The sequence below is a fragment of the Phoxinus phoxinus genome (genome assembly GCF_949152265.1).
Source record: "Phoxinus phoxinus genome assembly, chromosome: 20".
NCBI classification, from domain to species: Eukaryota; Metazoa; Chordata; class Actinopteri; order Cypriniformes; family Leuciscidae; genus Phoxinus; species Phoxinus phoxinus.
This window is the reverse complement of record NC_136895.1, coordinates 12,645,820-12,665,295: the sequence shown is the minus strand read 5'-3', so window position 1 is coordinate 12,665,295 and position 19,476 is coordinate 12,645,820. Positions and strand designations below refer to the sequence as shown.

Genomic DNA, 19,476 nt, shown 5'->3' with positions numbered 1-19,476 from the left:
TTTCACTTCTATTGGGGTTTTATTACACAAGACAATGACATAATAGTCATTAATAAAAACAAAAACACATTGCAGTTGTGCAAAATTTACAACTCTTATAAAATATCGGAAGTATTAAAAACAGATCATACGTATTCACATATTAATTAAAAAAATAACATTTTGTCTTATAAAAATACTTTATCCATTCAGAAAAAAAAAGTGGAAGGAATAGAAATGATAAACAGGACGGACAGAAAGGAGACAGATGGAGAAAAAGAGTGGCAGAGATGGACAATAAAACCCACAGATGGCCTGCCAGCCAACTGTTAACACGAAGATGAAAACATAAAATGCTACATTCAAAATAAAATGTACAAAATGATGCGCCCTGTTCAGTACAGGACATATAATCAAACAATAAAGAAACATATATACATACTTGTGGCACATCCATTATAAAGTCAGAAAGACTGACTGAAAAGTTAGAGTTAGGAACACTTCCATACGCACACCGCCAGACTTCCCCCGAAGAACATGTAAAGAAGATTCTTCATTTCGTGTGTAATTTCGAAACCAAAGCCCTCGCCAATCACCACATGCCAAGAGTTCCCAAACTTCTTATCCATCGACTCCTTAATCATTTTAGCCGCGCTCTGTTGAGAAGGAAATAACGTTTGGAATCACCGAGGAGATCTTATTAATATCTCAACTACTTCTCCTATAGATGGGACTGTGAACTAACCTCATTATTAGAGGCAAACTTCTCGCACGCCGTAACGCAGAGCTCCATGGTTTCCACCCGCATCTCCTCAGGCATATCCGTGTGCTGTGGAGGAAACACATGTAGCGGCTCAATTTGACCCATAGCGATTTTTGCTGGTTTGATGTTTTTCTTGAAGTTTTGTGACTTTTTTCCTCTCATTTAGGGTCATGAACATTCCTGCAGAGTGTCGACACTCTGACGTCTTGTGGAATGTGTGTACAAAACGTATATTATAATTATGATGTTTCGACACCGCATATTTAATCAAAATTGGTTTGAATGAATGATTCAATGACTCACTCGTTTCATTACTGGATGAATCAGCGTTTTTTTGAACGAATCTCTTGAGTGAATGATTCAATGACAATTTTAACAGTCACTTGTCGCCACCTACTGGCCTAACTATGTAATCGATACAATCGTTATTTAACATGTAAATATTTGCTCTGTTTTAATTAACACAGTCTCTCCCCAAAACGTCACATACTGACGGGTCTTGACCATACGGCAACATACAACGAAAAGGGTACCCTTTAACGTCCATGTGTGACGATTCGGGTATGGTTGGGTTTAGGTATGCGTTAGGGTACCGCTAGGAGGCGCTGCTGGTGCGCTTATGTCTGCATCTCATATTAACGTTAAAGGGTACCCTTTTCGTCGTATGTTGACGTATGGTCAAGACCCGTCAGTATATGACGTTTTGGGGTGAGACCGGGTTGTTTTAATCACTACCGTAGACATCACTGTTTATATCTGCACTATAAACTTTTATCCCAGTACTTCTATGATATTATGAATATTTGTAGCACAGAAATAATGATACTGTGAAGCTGTTTCATACATACATGGCAACTGCTTTCTACGGGTCAGCGGCAGCGCAAACGCAGATCTGAATGTTCTGGAGAGATTTTGTCAAAGGTTTAATAGACACATGAGAATTGTTGTCATTAAGGAATATGATCGAATGTGTGTTTCAATCGAGATTGTAATCTTTTAACTATTAATCGTGCAGTTCTAGTTGACATTTATGCATTTGACAGACGCTTGTATCCGAAGAAACGTACACTGAGTGAACGGCGTACATTTTTATCAGGTAATGCACATTCAGTTCACCGGGAATCGAACCTATGACCTTGGCGTTGCAAGTGCTATGATCTACTGTTTGAGTTCAGGGAAGCTTGTATCTGACAGGAAATAAAAAAGATAATAGCAACTTTTTACCTCACAATTCAGACTTTTTTTCCTCACAGAATTTTCTATATCTTGCCATTCAAACTTTATAACACTCAACTGCGAGTTTATATCTCACAACTCTGAGATTGAAAATCTGAATTGTGACTTTTTCCTCACAATAGCAAGTTTATCTCACAATTCTGAAAAATAAAAAAGCTCATTCTGGCTTTTTTTGTCCACTTTTTTTCTCAGAATCGTGAGATATTATTTTAGAGAGCTATAAAGAGAGAAACAAAATCAGAGATGTGAGATATAAAATTGCAATTGTGAGGAAAAAAGGTGGAATTGTGAGAAATATCTTTTTTTATTCTGTGGCGGAAAGAAGCTACTATAGTTTATAATATTCATAAAATTGAAAAAAAAAAATTATAATGATTTTATACGTCAAATGTTCTCATGTTTATTTTATTTTTTATTTCGTAAAAACTTCACAATAAGGTTGTAACAAATGTATTGCTCATTGTTAGTTTATGTACAAATACAAATACAAACTAATTTTAACCAATGAGACCTTATTGTATGTAAAGTGTTTTTGTAGTGTGTGAAGTTTTAAATGTTCATGTTTTTTTACCAGATTTTTTGCTGGTTTCCAAAGTGTGATTTTTTTTGGTGAATTGTATTTGACAAGAACCATAAAAATCACACCCAGAATTTGAACCTAATACAATGAGATCCAGGAAAATTCAAATCCATTCAGGCAACAGTTTTTACCCGTATGAGAGGAAAGCTGTGTAGTCTCTTATAGTCTGCCTCGTCCTTCTTGCCATCAACTGTCTCTGCCATGATGTTAAGCTCTAGATGAGGAAATATTAACAGATAAGATACCAGATATCATATCAAATAAATCTAAGATGGGTATGGGAAACCTTAATACCATGGTATTTTGATATATACCATAGTACAACAAACGTACTTCAAAGAATACAATGACATTTCTATTAGCCTAAGTTATAAGGGTTGTTACATGATCTATCCATGGTACATTATCCAAACAAACAAACGTTAATATAGTACTTTTTTGATAATATAAATGTAATATAAAAGCATATTTTAAGGTGGTTACTGATAGTTCTGCATGATTATGAAGCTAGCTTTGCTTTGGAAAGCAAACAGTATAATATTAGGACCTGCTAGCTTGTTAGCATTGTTAGCTCACTTGAATGGCTCGGTCTCTAGCTTTTATTTCTATAAGTCTTTTCACTACCTAAGCATTTAACGTTGCATATAAATGAACGCGGAAGGTGTGAAGAGACATTTACGTACCGTAGTGAAAGAAAACTCAAGTTATATGAGCTTAAACCGACGTCGCTAAGGAGACATGTCCACCATAGCAACCACTCCTGCGCGTCAGCTGAGAGCGTAGCCCCGCCTCTCGCAAAATTAAGCTCATCTTGATTGGTCCTTTGGCGTGTCGGTCAAGGAGTTTGAGGACACGTCATGCACCTGTATTTTGTCATTTGGCGAGATTTTCTTTATTTCGTAGTACGGAGCTTGGAAAATGCACATTAAAGACGTATCTGAGAACACTACAGAGGATTTATACAGTTAAGAATGTTTTGGGCCAAACCAAACAATTTTGAATTTGTTTTATTATTTACTCAAGATTATTTTGGAAGGATTATTTTGAAAGAAAACTGGGGTGTATGATATGGAATGTAAAGATTAATAGCCTATAAATTATGCTTTTTTATTTTTTTATTAAGAAAATACCGAATTCACAAGAAGTTCACTCTTTGCAATCCACATTTCTTACATTTTATAGCAAGCAAATTTTATTTATATAGCACTTTTTCCAAACCAATCTGCAGTTCAACGTGCTTTGCAGGCAAAAAAAGAAACAACTGATACAGTAGATAATTGACCCAGTAAAATACAAAAATAAAGTTTATACGTTTTATACATTTTAAATTATAAATAAAACTTTTGGAACAAACAAAAACAAAAGCACCGAAAACATGCAATGTTTTAAAAGCACTGGAATGTTATGTAACTTTTAACCTTTAATACCTTCTTGCGGCGTTGAGTAATAAATAATGGTAATTTCACTGGTGTATTCTGGAAAAGGTTACTTTAAACATTCAACGGATCACATCTGTTTCAGTCATGGCCAAAATTGTTGGCACCCCTGGTAAATATGATCAAAACTGGCTGTAAAAAATAAATCTGCATTGTTTATCCTTTTGATCTTTCATTCAAACAATTGCCAAAATTCTAACCTTTCATTGAAGCAAGAGAATTGAAAGTGGGGCTAAATCACATTATGAAATAAATGTTTTTCTCCAAAACACGTTGGCCACAATTATTGGCACCCTTTTATTAAATACTTTTTGCAACCTCCTTTTGCCAAGATAACAGCTCTGAGTTTTCTCCTATAATGCCTGATGAGTTTGGAGAACACCTGACAAGAGATCAGAGACCATTTCTCGACACAGAATCTCTCCAGATCCTGCAGATTCCCAGATCCATGTTGGTGCTTCTGTTCTTCAGTTCAGTCCACTCATTTTCTATAGGGTTTAGGGACTGGGATGGCCATTGCAGATCTTGGTTTTGTGCTCAGTGTCCCATTTTTGTTTTGATTTTGATATTTGTTTTTGGATCACTGTCCTGTTGGAAGATCCAAACATGGCCCGTTATAAGATTTCTAGCCCCGGCTGTTAGGTTTCGATTTTTTATCTGTTGGTATTTGATCCAATCCATGATGCCATGTATCTGAACAAGATGTCCAGGACCTCTGGCAGAAAATTAGGCCCACAGCATTAAATATACAGCAGAGTATTTCATTTTACACATGGGGTACTTTTTTATCCCTGTGTGCACCAAACCCATCTTAAGTGTTTGCTGCCAAAAAAGCTATTTTTTTGTTTCATCTGACCATAGAACCTGTCCCGTTTGAAGTTCCAGTCGTGTCAGGTACTTTTCAAACGTTCTATGGACAGAGGAACCAAAAAAATAGCTTTTTTGGCAGCAAACACTTAAGATGGGTTTGGTGCACACAGGGATAAAAAAGTACCCCATGTGTAAAATGAAATACTCTGCTGTATCTTTACTGCTGTGGGCCTAATTTTCTGCCAGAGGTCCTGGACATCTTGTTCAGATACATGACATCATGGATTGGATCAAATACCAACAGATAAAAAATCGAAACCTAACAGCCGGGGCTAGAAATCTTATAACGGGCCATGTTTGGATCTTCCAACAGGACAGTGATCCAAAAACAAATCAAAATCAAAACAAAAATGGGACACTGAGCACAAAACCAAGATCTGCAATGGCCATCCCAGTCCCTAAACCCTATAGAAAATGAGTGGACTGAACTGAAGAACAGAAGCACCAACATGGATCTGGGAATCTGCAGGATCTGGAGAGATTCTGTATGGAGGAAGGGTCTCTGATCTCTTGTCAGGTGTTCTCCAAACTCATCAGGCATTATAGGAGAAAACTCAGAGCTGTTATCTTGGCAAAAGGAGGTTGCAAAAAGTATTTAATAAAAGGGTGCCAATAATTGTGGCCAACGTGTTTTGGAGAAAAAACATTTATTTCATAATGTGATTTAGCCCCATGCACTTTCAATTCTCTTGCTTCAATGAAAGGTTAGAATTTTGGCAATTTGAATGAAAGATCAAAAGGATAAACAATGCAGATTTATTTTTTACTGCCAGTTTTGATCATATTTACCAGGGGTGCCAACAATTTTGGCCATGACTGTATGTATAAAGTCAGAATAAATCAGAAAGTTATGATAGTCTTTACTTCCCGAATGTGACGTATATTCGAGTGAAATGGCTTCTCAAACAAGAACAAATGTATGGCGGGACTTTTTGTCCATTGCAAATTGTTTGGATGGCTGGTTTGCTATTGGTCGATCTCATGTGAGTGACAGGTTGCCCCGCCCTCGTGTCAGTAAACGCATCATCAAAGAAAAGAAGGGCATATGGATTTTAATAACATGATGTGCACAGACAAATCATTTAATAAATACTGCAATATTCCATAAAAAAAAAAGAATTGTCAACTTTCAGTGACTTTAAAATATACAATAAACATTATTAATTGCAAAAAGTCTTCTTTTTAAAATAATTCACCCATTAGCTATGTTATAATTGACTTGCCTTCATGTCATTCCAAAACTTTAAGCTGCATATTAACACGCGTCTTTTATACACACAACAAGTAAATGAAAACAGATTTCTGTCCATTTACTGTAAGCTCAGTATTGTATGAGCACAGACAGCATCTGTGTCACGTCCCCACTCAACCCCTGCACTGCATGATGAAAACTGCCCTCCGTCCCACTATTCATCTTTGTTGTTTTCTCTCACTTTTTACTGACCTGCATTAAGCTCTACATCTGTGCACAGCTGCTGAGTATGGCCCAGATAACTGTCACACTGATCTGAGACCTGCTGTCAGCAAGAGTTTATAGTTATATTACATTATAATTTACACTACTGCAGTATACTGTCATTTATTTTTTATTTTTTTATTTTTATAATCACTTACTTGACCTAATAAAAACCTTTTACGTTCCCCATTTCAGTCCAATAAAAGGCATGAATTATAGATATGCTCTGCGGTTAAAAGTTAACACTTTTACAACAGTGCAATAAAGCTGATTTTAAATACTTTCTCCTATATCCCAATTTAGTATTCAGGGACAGCGTTAAGCAGCCATTTGTAGGTTAGGATACAGTATTTAAATGCATTCGGATTTTGCGGCGCAGCGTTTGATCATCTAAAAGCTTTCCGTGAGTTTCCCAGACAGACCATGCTTTGATTTGTGGATTATAGGGGATTTTCAGTTACTAGATAGATTTACAAATAAAAGCAGGGGGAGGGGATAATCTACACTCTGATGTTAGCAAGAATATAAAAGGAGGTTAAGAATGGTACCTTATGAGAAGAAGAGAAGAGGCTTGCAACAGATTGAGTCTGGCTGCGCATTGAACACAGTGACACTCACAGAGCGTTACTAATTGAGTCACTTTATGAATGTGTCAATCAGATGCTGCAGGGAATCAAGGTAGCTTTTGTACACCTTGTTATGGTATTATTTTTTATGTGTTTGTGATTTCTTGCCCAGCTGCTTGTTTGTGATTGTTAAAGAGAGAGAGAGAGAGAGAGAGAGAGAGAGAGAGAGAGAGAGAGAGAGAGAGAGAGAGAGAGAGAGAGAGAGAGAGAGAGAGAGAGAGAGAGAGAGAGAGAGAGAGAGAGAGAAGCTTCAGGGGTCAGTGAGTGTGATGGAGGGGGTGATTAACACACATCTATAATTCAGCAGCAGCATGAAGAGAGTGAATGAGAGGATGAGAATGAGAATAACCAGGATTTGCATAAATTTTCCTTCTAAACATTGAGGCAATTATAATCTCATTGTGCATGACATGTACAGTGTTACTTCGTGTATATATTTTATGTTTTGCTTTGAATTGGTCTGAGTAGTGAATAATACATCCGATAGATAGATTATGATAGATAGATAGATAGATAGATAGATAGATATATAGATATATAGATAGATAGATAGATAGATAGATAGATAGATAGATAGATAGATAGATAGATAGATAGATAGATAGATAGATAGATAGATAGATAGATAGATAGATAGATAGATAAAAATAATTATGCTGACTAAGTTTCATGACATTTAAAAAGTAAATATATACAGGTTAACAAGACAATGCACTTTCATATTTATTTTCTTCACCTTTTTAATATTTTCATCCACATTTGTCACAATATTATTGTAGATCCGTGGTGGTGCAAATATGAAGAAGCACTACACTGAGATTACAGCTGATCATCAACCAATAGCAAGAGTCAAATAAACAGACAGGCACTTCCCTAAGCTTTTCTCTGTGGTGGGGCAAGGAGGGCTATAGGTACAATGCAAAGGTGACACGACAAGATGCTAAATACTGTTTTACATTCATATTTTCATAGTGAGTGGGCTGCACATCAGATCTTCAAAATTTAGTGTGACGTTTAAGATACTAAGCTTCAAATAACACATTTTGGTTAAAATATTTTTGGATCTCGCTGAACCTGTGAGAGAAAATACATTGCAGAGTAAGGACCAATTTCCCCAGATGCAAAAATACCAAAAATTTAAGACATGTTCTGATAAAGATAAGACGTTGTACACCTTTAGGTGCTGCCGGACTGAAAAAAAAAAAAAAACAGTGTATTACGAGGGAAGTTACTCTAAGGAAATGGTAATAAAAACAATAAAGCAAAAGGCTGCTCTGGGAAAGAAGCGAAAGCTCCACTTTACACAAATAATGAAACAAGAGCAAGACAAGTGCTGTGATAATGAGCCACATCCGTCTTATTAGGAAAACATTCTCTAAATCTGAAGGGACCACTGTGCGGTAATGCTTTGAGAAGAAGGGCATAAAATAACACAAGCAACACGAGACACAAACAGGCCTTTAAACGCCATCGGCAGCAGCTCTATCCGAACGAACACAATCACACACACTGACAAATCCCTTCCCTGCAGAATCGAACACTCGGAGAGAGTGTAGCTCTACGGTAAATACATTCTTTACATAGACCGAGACCACAGCACAATTGTCATACATTTCAAGCCTTTTTTTTCTTATTTGCCACCTCCTTAAAAAAGAAAGGTATGAACCCGTTCATTGCCGGGGATGGGAGCTCTGAACACAGGGGTCCACGTGGTCCTTGACAGCCCCACCAAACACGTCCACATCTCGGTCCGTCCAGGGCACCACGTTCCCCAGCCGTGGCGATTCTGGGCAAGCCGCCAGAGTGGCAACTTCTGTTGGCGACAACACCCGGTCCCAAAGGTTAAATAATGAAAGCTCCCCAACAAGAGCCTGGGATGCGTCAAACCGCCCACCAAGGGTGTCCTGCAGTGAAGCCGAGGAGAGCCGAAGGGTTACACATCGATAAACACAATGTTGCATCAAAAATAATGTGCAAAAATGGTACCTTCAAGGAACAACACCTTGTCAAAGGGGTAGTACCCTCAAAGGTACACCTTTGTACCTTAACGACTCCTGAAGGATGCAAAGTTGTCAGTGAAAAAAATGAGAAAATGTTTTACCTTAAGGGGTAAAACAGCTTGTCACTGGTGCAGAAAAGGACAACTTTGTACCTTATCTACCCCTAAAAGGTGCATGTTAGTAGCTTAGAGTTGAAAAATGTACCATTTAGGGTACTACTTTGACACTTTTAGGGGTGTGAAGGGTACTGCCCCATTGGCAAGCTGTTGCACTCCTAAAGGTTACAATTTTTGCATTTTTTCAGAGTGAAGGTGTACTTTCGAGGGTGCAGTCAGACTCTTCCAGAACTCCCTGTCTTGCTCACCTGTTCCTGTCCCAATACCAAGACTCCCCCGGATTTGATTGGGTGCCATGCGGATAACCCTTCACCCCGTCCTCTCAACTTTCCGCTTTGATATGCTTTCCAAACTCCATCCCGTAGGGTCCAACTCACACATATGTGCTGCCAGATGCCCTGCGGCAAAGATAGAGGCAGCTGTGCCACCTGTAAATGGAGGGAACGGTTGAGTCCATCAACTGTATTCTGCAAGGTTGCTGTGGATGGAAGGTGTGGCGAGTCTTACCTTATCATTGATGAGTAGTTCTGCAGGATTATGAATTCCCTGCAACAGGACAATTTCATTGGGTTGTTCCGGTACAGCATAGGAAAACGGTGTCCCAATTCCACTCTCGGCAGGCTTGAGCCACAGACATGCCGTGAAGGCGTACATCTCTGGAATATTCCGCCTGACAAGCCCATACATGTAGTTAGTCCGCACGGGGAAGGAAAGTTTATACCCTTGGGGGTAACTGTAATCTGTAAGACCTGAGGAGAAAAGATTAAGAGAGTGAGTTTAAAATCGAGAGACAATTTCACCCCCTTTCTCCTGAGTTGGACCCAACCCTCCTCCTTACTCTGTTCCAGCTCTGCAATACGCTCTTGCAGGGTGTTGAGTCCCTGGTCGATGTGCTGATGGTGGCTCTGGGTCTCTTTGCGGAGGTTCTTCCTCTCCTTCTCCAGCAGTCTAATCTTCTTTTCCAGCTCTCCCTCCAGATCCTCCACAGGCCTGCCAGGCTCGCCCACCACTACGCTCCCCAACGTGCTCACAGTGTGCTCAGTGTGGTTCAACGCTGCCGGGCCGATTTCCAACTGAGAGAGAATTATGCAAGAGGTCATTATTGCAAAATGTATCCTGTTTAGCATGTTTATCTGATTATATTAGATTAATTTGCATTACAAGAACTTAAAAAATGATGTGCTGTTGAATTAGAAAACCTTTTCGCATTCAAAGAAAGTTAGTATTATTTCTGATCCTCAAACACGTATTATATGTTTTTAGAAGACTTGGAATATGTGCATGAGTTATACAAACTACTTTTTTTATTCTTATATGTTGCTTTTACATCCTTTTGAAGGCTTGGACACTACATTCTTCAAATCGTATTGTTCCTCAGAATAAAGAGTCACATGGCTTTGGAACGACATAAGGTTGAGTAAATTCAATTTACATTTATTTGTATAGCACTTTTCACAATACATATACTTTCAAAGCAACTTAGCAGAAAATGCATGTTTCAATTATAATGCAATTTTGCCCTAATGAACAGGAAATCTTGCATAAAATCAAGATATTTCCTTTAACCTCTTTCAATTATGACAGAATTTTATTATTGACTCTACTAATCCGTAACATTGTTATTTTAGTTGTATGTATTTTGTTATTTTAAATATAGCTTATATTTTAAATTTTACTTTTTGTCATTTTTACATGCAGTTTTAGTTTTTTATATTTCTATTTAGCTTTAAATGTATTTAATTTAATTTATAATTTTAGTAATTTTAGTACTTCAACTTATTTACTTCAGTTAGTTGACCAGTTTTTCCATATAACATTTATATTTTATTATATTTAACTAGTTTTTTTAGTTTTAGTTAACAAAAACAACTCTGATCCATAAATCTACATCACAACATCTACAAATCAGGTGTGACTGGGGATGAGGTGCAACTACAGCAGCTGAGAACCTGTACTATTCTCTCCTCCCTCATGATTTATGTATATGCCTTTCAGGAGATGAACAAGATGGAGGGGGAAGGAATCACTGTCAAGGTGAGAAAGACACACTACAATATCTATGAACAGGGACACTTCTCCCCAAAATCCCCAAGCATTTTGATGCATCTTTGCCTAACAAAACTGTTTCCCCTGCCCTCTATGGCACCAAATTCCCTTTTAGACAGACAATTCAACTTCCAAGTCTTAAAGTGTTTATTATTATTACCAACCTCCAACTTCTCAATGCGATCTTTAAGTTGAAGAATCGCTCTCTCCAGTTCCTCCACAGCCCGCGCCGTCTGCAGCTGCACTGCAACCGAGCTGCTCACATCATCCCCGGCCATGTGGCGCCGGTTGCTCGCCCACACTCCCATACTCCGCTCGTGCAGAGTCCTCTCCTCCAGTCCGTTCTCACACTCCGTGAGCTTTCCGGTTAGCTCCGTGATGGTCCTCTGGTCCATGAGGATCTGGTCGTTTTGTTGCATGACGATCTGTCGGAGCTCCTCAGCAGTGGGGCGGAGGCTCCAGTCCTCCTCGTCGGCAAACGGGTCATCGGCTTGTTGCCTCAAATCCCTTGATTTGCAATCACTGATAGGAACAGGGGTACAAATGAGTCGATCGAGGGTGAACTGTTTGGGACTCGGCCCAGTCACGTCCCCAGTGCTCAATTCATTGAGCGACGGTATCTCCAGGCCGATGTTCAACCCGCCTCCTTCATATGATTCAGCACCATGGAGAGCTCCGAGCGGCCCGGCGCGCGCCACGGATCCCGGCAGCGGCTCCAGCAGTGAGAGCGAGCGGTTGTCGGAGAGAGCCTGGGGCGCGGCGGCGGATGATCGCGAATACACGCTGGCGATGATGCAGATGACCGCGCCAAGAAAAGCCAGGAGGCCGGCGGACACCAAAACCACGACGAACTTCATCGCGCCAATTGAGATTTACAATAAAAGCGCTGAATGTAGTTTTAAGGGTGTTTAATAATTACTAAACGATATCACGTTCAGTTTTCTCCATCAGAAGCAGGTGTGGATGAAATGAAGGTCGATGCATCGGTTGTTTTTCAACTGCTCTCAGTAGATGATGCTGTGCCTCCTCCTCTCGTGTTGCTAAGCGCCCCTCTGGTCCGTTACTATGGCTACTGCGCGCGAGACTGTGATAAAAATGCGTGATGTGTCACATTATAGAAGTAATAAACACCCTTTGGTATATTCATCATCTATGAATGCTTGGCAGAACATGCGAACAGACTGCGATGCTGAAAAGAAAATGCATAGCCTATTAGAACATAATGAGTGAATAGAAATGTTATACCAAAATGTAGTGATTCCATTTTGAACACAAGCATGATTGTAGGACACAATTTATTTATACCTTTTAAGTTTACCCAATAATACACAATTTAATGGTTTGTGGTTCGTAAGATCTTTAAATGTTTTTGAATAACTATCTTATGCTTACCAAAACCACATTTATGTGATCAAAAATACAGTACAAACAGCAATATTGTGAAATATTATTACTTTTTAAAATAAACATCTTCGATTTTAATATATTTTAAAATGTAATTTATTCCTGTGATCAAAGCTGTAGCCTATTTTCAGCATAATCACTCCAGACTTCAGTGTCACATGATCCTTTAAAAATCAATCTATGGTGATTTTATGATCAATAAACTTTTCTGATGATTATCATTAATGTTGAAATCAGTTGTGCTGATTGATATTGTTGTGGAAACCGTAATTCAACTTTTTAGGGTTCTTTGAATAAAAGAAAGGTCAAAAGAAGAGCGTTTATTTGAAAAAGAAATGTCAACAATGTAAATGTTTAGTCACTTGATCAATTTAATGCGTTTTTTTCTTCAAAAAACAGTAGTGTAGGCTATGTGTGTGTATTTATCAGGTATTTATATATAATATAAATATGATACTGTATAGACTAGAGTATGTTTTAGACACAACAATGTCAATTATTTTGTCTATTTTTGCTCCATCAACGACAATAGTACCAAACAAAGCCAAAGCATTTCTCTATTCTGAGACAGTGAATAGTTGATTCGGTAACTCACCGCCTCTTGTTTCATTCCTGAATGAATTTATATTGATCGAATCTGCTGGATAATTGATGACTCTCTCATAAAGACCAGTCAGTCGTCGCCATCTACTGTCGAATCGACTTAAACTCCAGATATAGATTTATAACTGTGGAAAGTGGAAGTGAGTGAGTCTATCAGTGACCACTTCACATCAAACTGTTGGCTGTAGGGCTTAAACTGCCCTAAACCGGCTTCCCTCCCCGATGAACCTCTTCCCAGCTCATGAAAAATACACTGAAAATAGACTATATAACCAACTTTACGGGGGTAAAGTTGCTTCTCTGTCTTGGAGTCGTGACTACGTTTTGTATGCACTAAATACAATCATAGCCCAAATTACTCACTCGAAAAAGGCCAGCATTTAAGAAAAAAAAACTAATAAAAAACGACCACAATCGTCAAAGCATATATATATATATATATATAAAAGCTTTGACGATTTTTTGAAAGGAGTTTAATAACATTTGAAGCATCATGTTAACCATGCGATTATATGGCAGATTTTTTTTAAATGACCTAAAATGTGAAATTATGTAATATGACATAAAATGCTGAATTATAAAATATGCCCCGTCATGACAACAGTTGTCTCCACAGTTGCTTTGTCTGTAAATATATTTTTATTTAGCAATTTTTTGAAATCATAAATGCAGATGTAAGTCTTTTTTTTTTAACTTTTTAAGGTCAGTGCTGATTTATTGAATTTGTCTTATTTAAAAAAACACACACACGTGTCATTAACAATCCGCTAAAGTATGGATGCAGTGCATTGAAATGATAGAGGTGCACAAACACAATCCAATATATAGACTACCAATCAACAAATGATCAAACCTTTATTTATTGAAATGGTTGAGGTATATCTTTAAAGACATATCTATGGGTGAAAAAAAGAATAAAAACAATTACCAAAAGAAAAAAATGCATCAGTCTTTTTATGACTCCAAATATCTAACGGTCGCTCAGTGTAGTTCTGCTTGTATCATTAAAGCCATTAATGTTCGATATAAATAAAATAAATCTTCAGCTGCATCGAATCGCTGCATGATAAATACTTTCTCCACAGAGAAAAACAAAGACATCCGCTTGGCTAGTCAGAAGTCCAGCCACTCGACCATGTAAACACAGTTAGATGGAGAGATTTCGCCCCCTTCATGACAGTCATCAAACACCTAGAAGACAAAGAGTTAAGTTACAGCCAATTCGGACTTTTGATTATTTATTCTAAATATATAAACATTACCGGACACAGTCCACATGGTGTTTTGACCAGGCCTGTGGGTTGAATTATGGGATTCACTCCCCTGTAGAGCTTCATCTGTCCATCGACACTCCCCACCGTCCCCTCTTTAGCAGCGATTATGGTCATCTCTACCTTCCCATCAAAGATCAGTGTGTTTAGGATGGTCTCGATGTCCTCCATGGACAGATCTACCTGCGCACAGGAACATTACCATGTAATAAACCTATCCAGTTCACGTTTAATAACTCTGCAGTACTGAGATATTATCCCCACTCACTTTGCTGATGCCGAGCTCACAGATGTACTTCCACACTTCATGAGACGTGGCAAATGAGCTGTTTCTTTGCACCATGGGGCTCTGCTTACTGTCTCTCGCTGCTTCGGCCTAAAAACAAACAATTCTATTAACTCTTTCCTGGTCAGTGATGGAATTTTCCGTCATTTATGACACAACGCTTTCCCGCCATAGACAGATTTTTTCCTTCATTTACAACACAACGCTGATGGAATTGTCCACAATTTACAATAATTTACAACCGCCATTTAAAAAAAAAAGGTAATTGACGATACAACACTTCCCCGCCATTGACGGAATTGTCAATTTATGACATAAGGCTTCACCACGAATTTCCAGTAATTCATGTTTTCACTATTATACAGTAAGGGGCGCTATTACACCTCTTCTGAAATAGTACAGAATCTCCTGACCAAAACACAGGCAAAGCAGAAGAAACAAGCGATAAAGGCATTGCTTACGCATATGTAAGCTAATGCGATCAGATTCGGAATCAGATCCAGATGCCGTTTTTTCTCCGTTTTTTTGTTCAAAATGTTGTTGTTTTTTAAAGATGAACTGAACTGGAATTTGAGTAAAGGTGATATAACAGATATATTTTATTTATTCTCATTGGTACAATTATTAAAATGGCAGAATTTGTTAAAAGGGATAAAATGGTACATTGAAAATGTTGTTGTTGTTGCACGGGCGCCGCCATATTGGATTTCAACATTCGACTACGTCACTGGCATGGTAGCTACTCCGTTCACTGGTGAGGGTTGACTGAAACTCCTGCGTGCAGCTAACTTTTTTGCCTGCCCCAACTTTATTTATTTTGGTTTTAACACTTTGCGTGCAGCTAACTTGACAAGCGATCCCATTGGATGAATTCATCCAATCAAATTTCCATCTTAAAAATATATAAAATTTCCATTTATCTGCCTCGATTTTCTAAAACGCACAGGACCTCAAGCTTGTTTTTGTATTTTCTCTAAATGCACACGACATATATAAGCAGTTTCTATTTCCTAAAATGCATAATGTGCGTGGATACAATAAATAAGAGTGCATGACAGGCTATAGCACTCCAACCGCATTTCCCTCTTATAACACCGTGAACCACTATTGCTCCATTCATAATTGACAATGTACATTGCAAATACAATCTAATGCATATTTTAGACAAAACTTTGTATTGTATGCAATATTTTGAGACTAAATTAATTGGTACATAATAATATTAAATCAAGTGATCAAAGTGCTCATTGCTGCTGCGATCAGTGGCGTGGATACAGTGGCTCGCGCACACACCTCGGTCTTCACTCGGACGCGCGGAGACTCTATTCGTTCCGGTGAAATTAGAAAACATAATGCACACAAACGTGTCCCTGCTTGATATACAACCACTGATGAACATATTCGGTTTTGATGAAAGAAAAAAAGAAAAAGAAAACTATGGGACTGCGGATTTGATCTCAAAACCTCTGACACGCGTGGCGAAAGATCTACCACTGGACCATTACGGCACATGTTAAATAGGCGGATCTGTGTATTTATTAACGCGAAAGTTCTCGGCACTGACAACATATATTACATCTCATTTAACGACAAACCCCATGTACTATTTAGAATGATTGCTGGACATCGTCATGTTATTATACATACATCTGATTTAGCATTGTATTAACAACCCCTGTCCCACCCACTTTTTAAAAAAAGTTACGCCACTGATTAGTTCGTAAATGTGTACTAGTCATACTACTGGCCTGTCCCTCAGGCACAAATGCGTAACCCATGCCATTAAAATGACTAATTTTCCTGTGTATTCGCTCTGTGCACCTAGCGAATATAAAGGACCGCAGGTCCTACCATGCCAGTGACGTCATCGAAATTGCCAGCGTTCTTATAACAGTTTTTGTGTAGCTTAAAAAAAGCTATATTGATATTTATAATAATTTTTTTTTGTGCAATTTACTTTTAACTGTCATAAACAACACGTTATCAACGTTGATTATTTTCAGTTCAGTTCATCTTTAAAGAAACTTACCAACATTCAAGTGTTGCTTAAAAAAATTAAGCATGAAGCTAACATAATTTTATTTTAATTTTTTTAAAGCACAGGCTCTGTTATTTATTTGAATATATTGTATGTTCCGATATTCATACAAAAAAATATTCTGGGGGCCATGAAATTTTTGTGAAAATTATTAAATGTTGGCGCTGACTGGTAACTTTTTTTTTTTTTTTATGCTAACGAGGAAAGAGCAGATTTCAAAATGATAAAAAAAAAATCAAGATCACAAAGATTAAGAGGAATATGAAATATTACAATCTAACCTTACTTTGCAGGAACTTAAAGCACTGTTGGTTGAGAACCTCGACAAACTCGGACTCGAAATCTTGATCGCTATACCAGGCGCCTCCTGTCACAGATCGGTCCGGCTGCAGGTTGTACAGCATGTAGACCTTCTTCTTAGAGGCCTGGATGGGGGAAATCCGTGACTTTTCAGTTGGTCTAAGGCAAATTAAACATTTTAAATGTCTAAATGTTTTGGAGATCAACTCACTGCAACAGACTTCACCGCTTTGATGAGTTTCTTACTCTCCATATTCTTGAGGATTTTATTGATTTCTGTGAGTGGAAGGTTACTCTTATATCTGATGTCTCTGCTCCAAATTCCTTTAGAAAACAGAAAAAGCAATTAAAATAAACTCTTTATCAATTAAGATCATTCGCTTAATAAAACAAAGCTAAACGCAATCAATAAAACATTTATTTTACCTTTATTCCCAGCATCCTCTATGATTTGGTAAACTAGTTTTTCTTGGTTATCAGAGCCTTTTACTTTACTGTGAAAAAATAAATGCAGAAATTATACATTATAACATTTTTAAATAAATTTGAATGCCTTTTTTTATTACATTTAAATGTATGTGCACATATTTGCAAACATATTCACTATATATATACAAATAAAATACACACACACACTTATATATAGCAAATTAAAATGGTGTGCTTGCATTTTAAAGAGACAAACCTTGCAGACTGAACATCTTTAAGCCTGTATAAAAGGCCATTGCTGTTCTTGAGCAAGTCTAACTGACCCTGAGAACAGAAATGAAGAATCACACATGAGTATGAAGAGCAGAGACACATGTTTCATGCACTGTCCGCTGGAGTTGAACATCTCACCACAGACAGCAGTCTGTTGATGGCCGACGCTCGCTGCTGCGCCTCAACGTGCGGCATGTCATTCTGGATGACCTGGTCTGTGATCCCTTGTGGAAACTGCTGACACAGCTCTTTTATCCTTTAATGGAGGGGAAATAATAAGGTCCTTGAGCAATATCAACTAGATTTTCCAAAATGATCGGCGCAGCACGACAAAAAAATACATTCCTTTGCTCTTTGCTATGATAAAAGGTCGAAACAAATCTTCCTGTTTCAGTTAGTACAAAAAGAAAGATAAAAATTGAACATTTCATTCCGAACAACAACACTTAAAGGGATAGTTCACCCAAAAATGAAAATCGTGTCATCAATTACTCACCCTCAAGTTATTCCAAACCTGTATGAGTTTCTTTCTTCAGCTGAACACAAAAGAAGATATTTTAAAGAATCAAACAGTTGATGGATCCCATTGACTTCAATGGTATTTTTTTCTTCTTCTCCAAACTATGAGAAGATTATGAAAGTCAGTGTGGTCCATCAACTGTTTGTTTGGTTATCCACATTCTTCAAAATAACTTATTTTGTGTACAGCAGAAGAAAGACACTCATACAGGGTTTGAACAACATGAGTAAATGATGACAGAATTTTCGTTTTTGGGTGTACTATCCCTTTAAACTTTCTCAACATTAAAAGCATTCACATATCATTACTACCACGACGCTCATCTTCTGGAACTAAGCTTGGTTCGTTTTGCCATTAACTAAAGTACTTACAATACACAAAGTCTACAAAATAGTTGTGCTGTTAACTTGAATTGCTTCTAAAAATCCATCCACGCGTTGTTGTGTTTACAGGCCAAGACTCGCATGTTAAAACTGCACTGAACTCACCGATTCTCGATATCTACAGGATCCGTTGACTCTTTTTTGACTTTAACTTCTGTCATTGTTCACGAGAAAGGAATTGCTTGAGGAGAAAGTCAAATGCCAACAATAATAGCAATAATACATTCATATATCCATTTGAAGTTGAAGTGAAACGCTGTAGTCAGTCTGCACTCATCAAGTCTCGAGGTAGGCGGGGAGAGTTTACAGGGTTGCCAGATCGCCCCAAATAAACGTGCAAACGGGGATTCAAACACTAGCAGAAATGAGCGCCTTCCTTCTTCTGAATAAGTGACAATACTCTATTTTGTCTTTAACACCGACTTTAATATGGAAGTATACCGATAAATACCACAAACGCGACTTACAATTATGTATAACCAAAACAAGCGCAAAATCTCGAATAAAAGGAAGACATGGCAACACAGACAGGCAGAGTGCGAACCAAGTAAAAGGTTCATACCGCCACCTACTGTGCTGGAGTACGAGAAGACTTCATATAAAACAACGGGTGTTGTTATGTGTTCAATGACATTCGGCATCATCATAGAAATATTTTGTTGTTGTTGTTTCTTATTTCTTTCCTGTTTGTTTGGTAATCCTTATTACTTCTCATATACTGATATGGATTTTAAAATATTATATAGGACCATTATCCTATACCTGAACGGACCATTATCAATAAATATTTTTTTTTCACATTTGATATTGTCTGTATTGGAGGACTGTGTGTTTGTGCATCTCTAACCTCTACGCACTGCA

General features: G+C 37.8%; 3 protein-coding genes across 3 annotated transcripts; all 3 read right to left on the bottom strand.

The window, feature by feature from the left end:
* dnal4b (dynein, axonemal, light chain 4b) lies at positions 1 to 3,459 on the bottom strand. Its single transcript, XM_079593856.1, has 4 exons — positions 3,242 to 3,459; positions 2,690 to 2,772; positions 725 to 808; positions 1 to 635 (listed from the first exon to the last, which is right to left on the bottom strand). Exons 2-4 carry the CDS (start codon positions 2,759 to 2,761, stop codon positions 471 to 473), a joined length of 321 nt encoding a protein of 106 aa, XP_079449982.1. The 5' UTR covers positions 2,762 to 2,772; positions 3,242 to 3,459; the 3' UTR covers positions 1 to 470.
* Positions 3,460 to 7,647: 4,188 nt separating this feature from the next.
* On the bottom strand, positions 7,648 to 12,196 carry nptxrb (neuronal pentraxin receptor b). The gene is made up of 5 exons (XM_079593706.1): positions 11,273 to 12,196; positions 9,901 to 10,135; positions 9,570 to 9,811; positions 9,311 to 9,490; positions 7,648 to 8,850 (listed from the first exon to the last, which is right to left on the bottom strand). The coding sequence occupies exons 1-5, from the start codon at positions 11,963 to 11,965 to the stop codon at positions 8,617 to 8,619; spliced, it is 1,584 nt and encodes a 527-aa protein (XP_079449832.1). The 5' UTR covers positions 11,966 to 12,196; the 3' UTR covers positions 7,648 to 8,616.
* A 1,892-nt stretch (positions 12,197 to 14,088) lies between these two features.
* Positions 14,089 to 19,188, bottom strand: polr3f (polymerase (RNA) III (DNA directed) polypeptide F). The gene is made up of 9 exons (XM_079592188.1): positions 18,721 to 19,188; positions 17,851 to 17,968; positions 17,696 to 17,763; positions 17,437 to 17,504; positions 17,222 to 17,334; positions 16,992 to 17,135; positions 14,655 to 14,762; positions 14,378 to 14,569; positions 14,089 to 14,306 (listed from the first exon to the last, which is right to left on the bottom strand). The coding sequence occupies exons 1-9, from the start codon at positions 18,774 to 18,776 to the stop codon at positions 14,229 to 14,231; spliced, it is 945 nt and encodes a 314-aa protein (XP_079448314.1). The 5' UTR covers positions 18,777 to 19,188; the 3' UTR covers positions 14,089 to 14,228.
* Between the last annotated feature and the right edge of the window lie 288 nt (positions 19,189 to 19,476).

Coding starts and splice junctions, on each gene's coding strand:
- nptxrb (XM_079593706.1), bottom strand. CDS start 11,965: ATGAAGTTCGTCGTGGTTTTGGTGTCCGCCGGCCTCCTGGCTTTTCTT. Junction 9,491..9,569: donor AACTACTCATCAATGATAAG/GTAAGACTCGCC, acceptor CTCCATTTACAG/GTGGCACAGCTGCCTCTATC. Junction 8,851..9,310: donor TGGTATTGGGACAGGAACAG/GTGAGCAAGACA, acceptor GCTTCACTGCAG/GACACCCTTGGTGGGCGGTT.
- polr3f (XM_079592188.1), bottom strand. CDS start 18,776: ATGACAGAAGTTAAAGTCAAAAAAGAGTCAACGGATCCTGTAGATATC. Junction 17,969..18,720: donor CCTGTAGATATCGAGAATCG/GTGAGTTCAGTG, acceptor CCTCCATTAAAG/GATAAAAGAGCTGTGTCAGC. Junction 17,505..17,695: donor AAAGATGTTCAGTCTGCAAG/GTTTGTCTCTTT, acceptor ATTTTTTCACAG/TAAAGTAAAAGGCTCTGATA.
- dnal4b (XM_079593856.1), bottom strand. CDS start 2,761: ATGGCAGAGACAGTTGATGGCAAGAAGGACGAGGCAGACTATAAGAGA. Junction 809..2,689: donor ACAGCTTTCCTCTCATACGG/GTAAAAACTGTT, acceptor TTTCCTCCACAG/CACACGGATATGCCTGAGGA. Junction 636..724: donor AGTTTGCCTCTAATAATGAG/GTTAGTTCACAG, acceptor CCTTCTCAACAG/AGCGCGGCTAAAATGATTAA.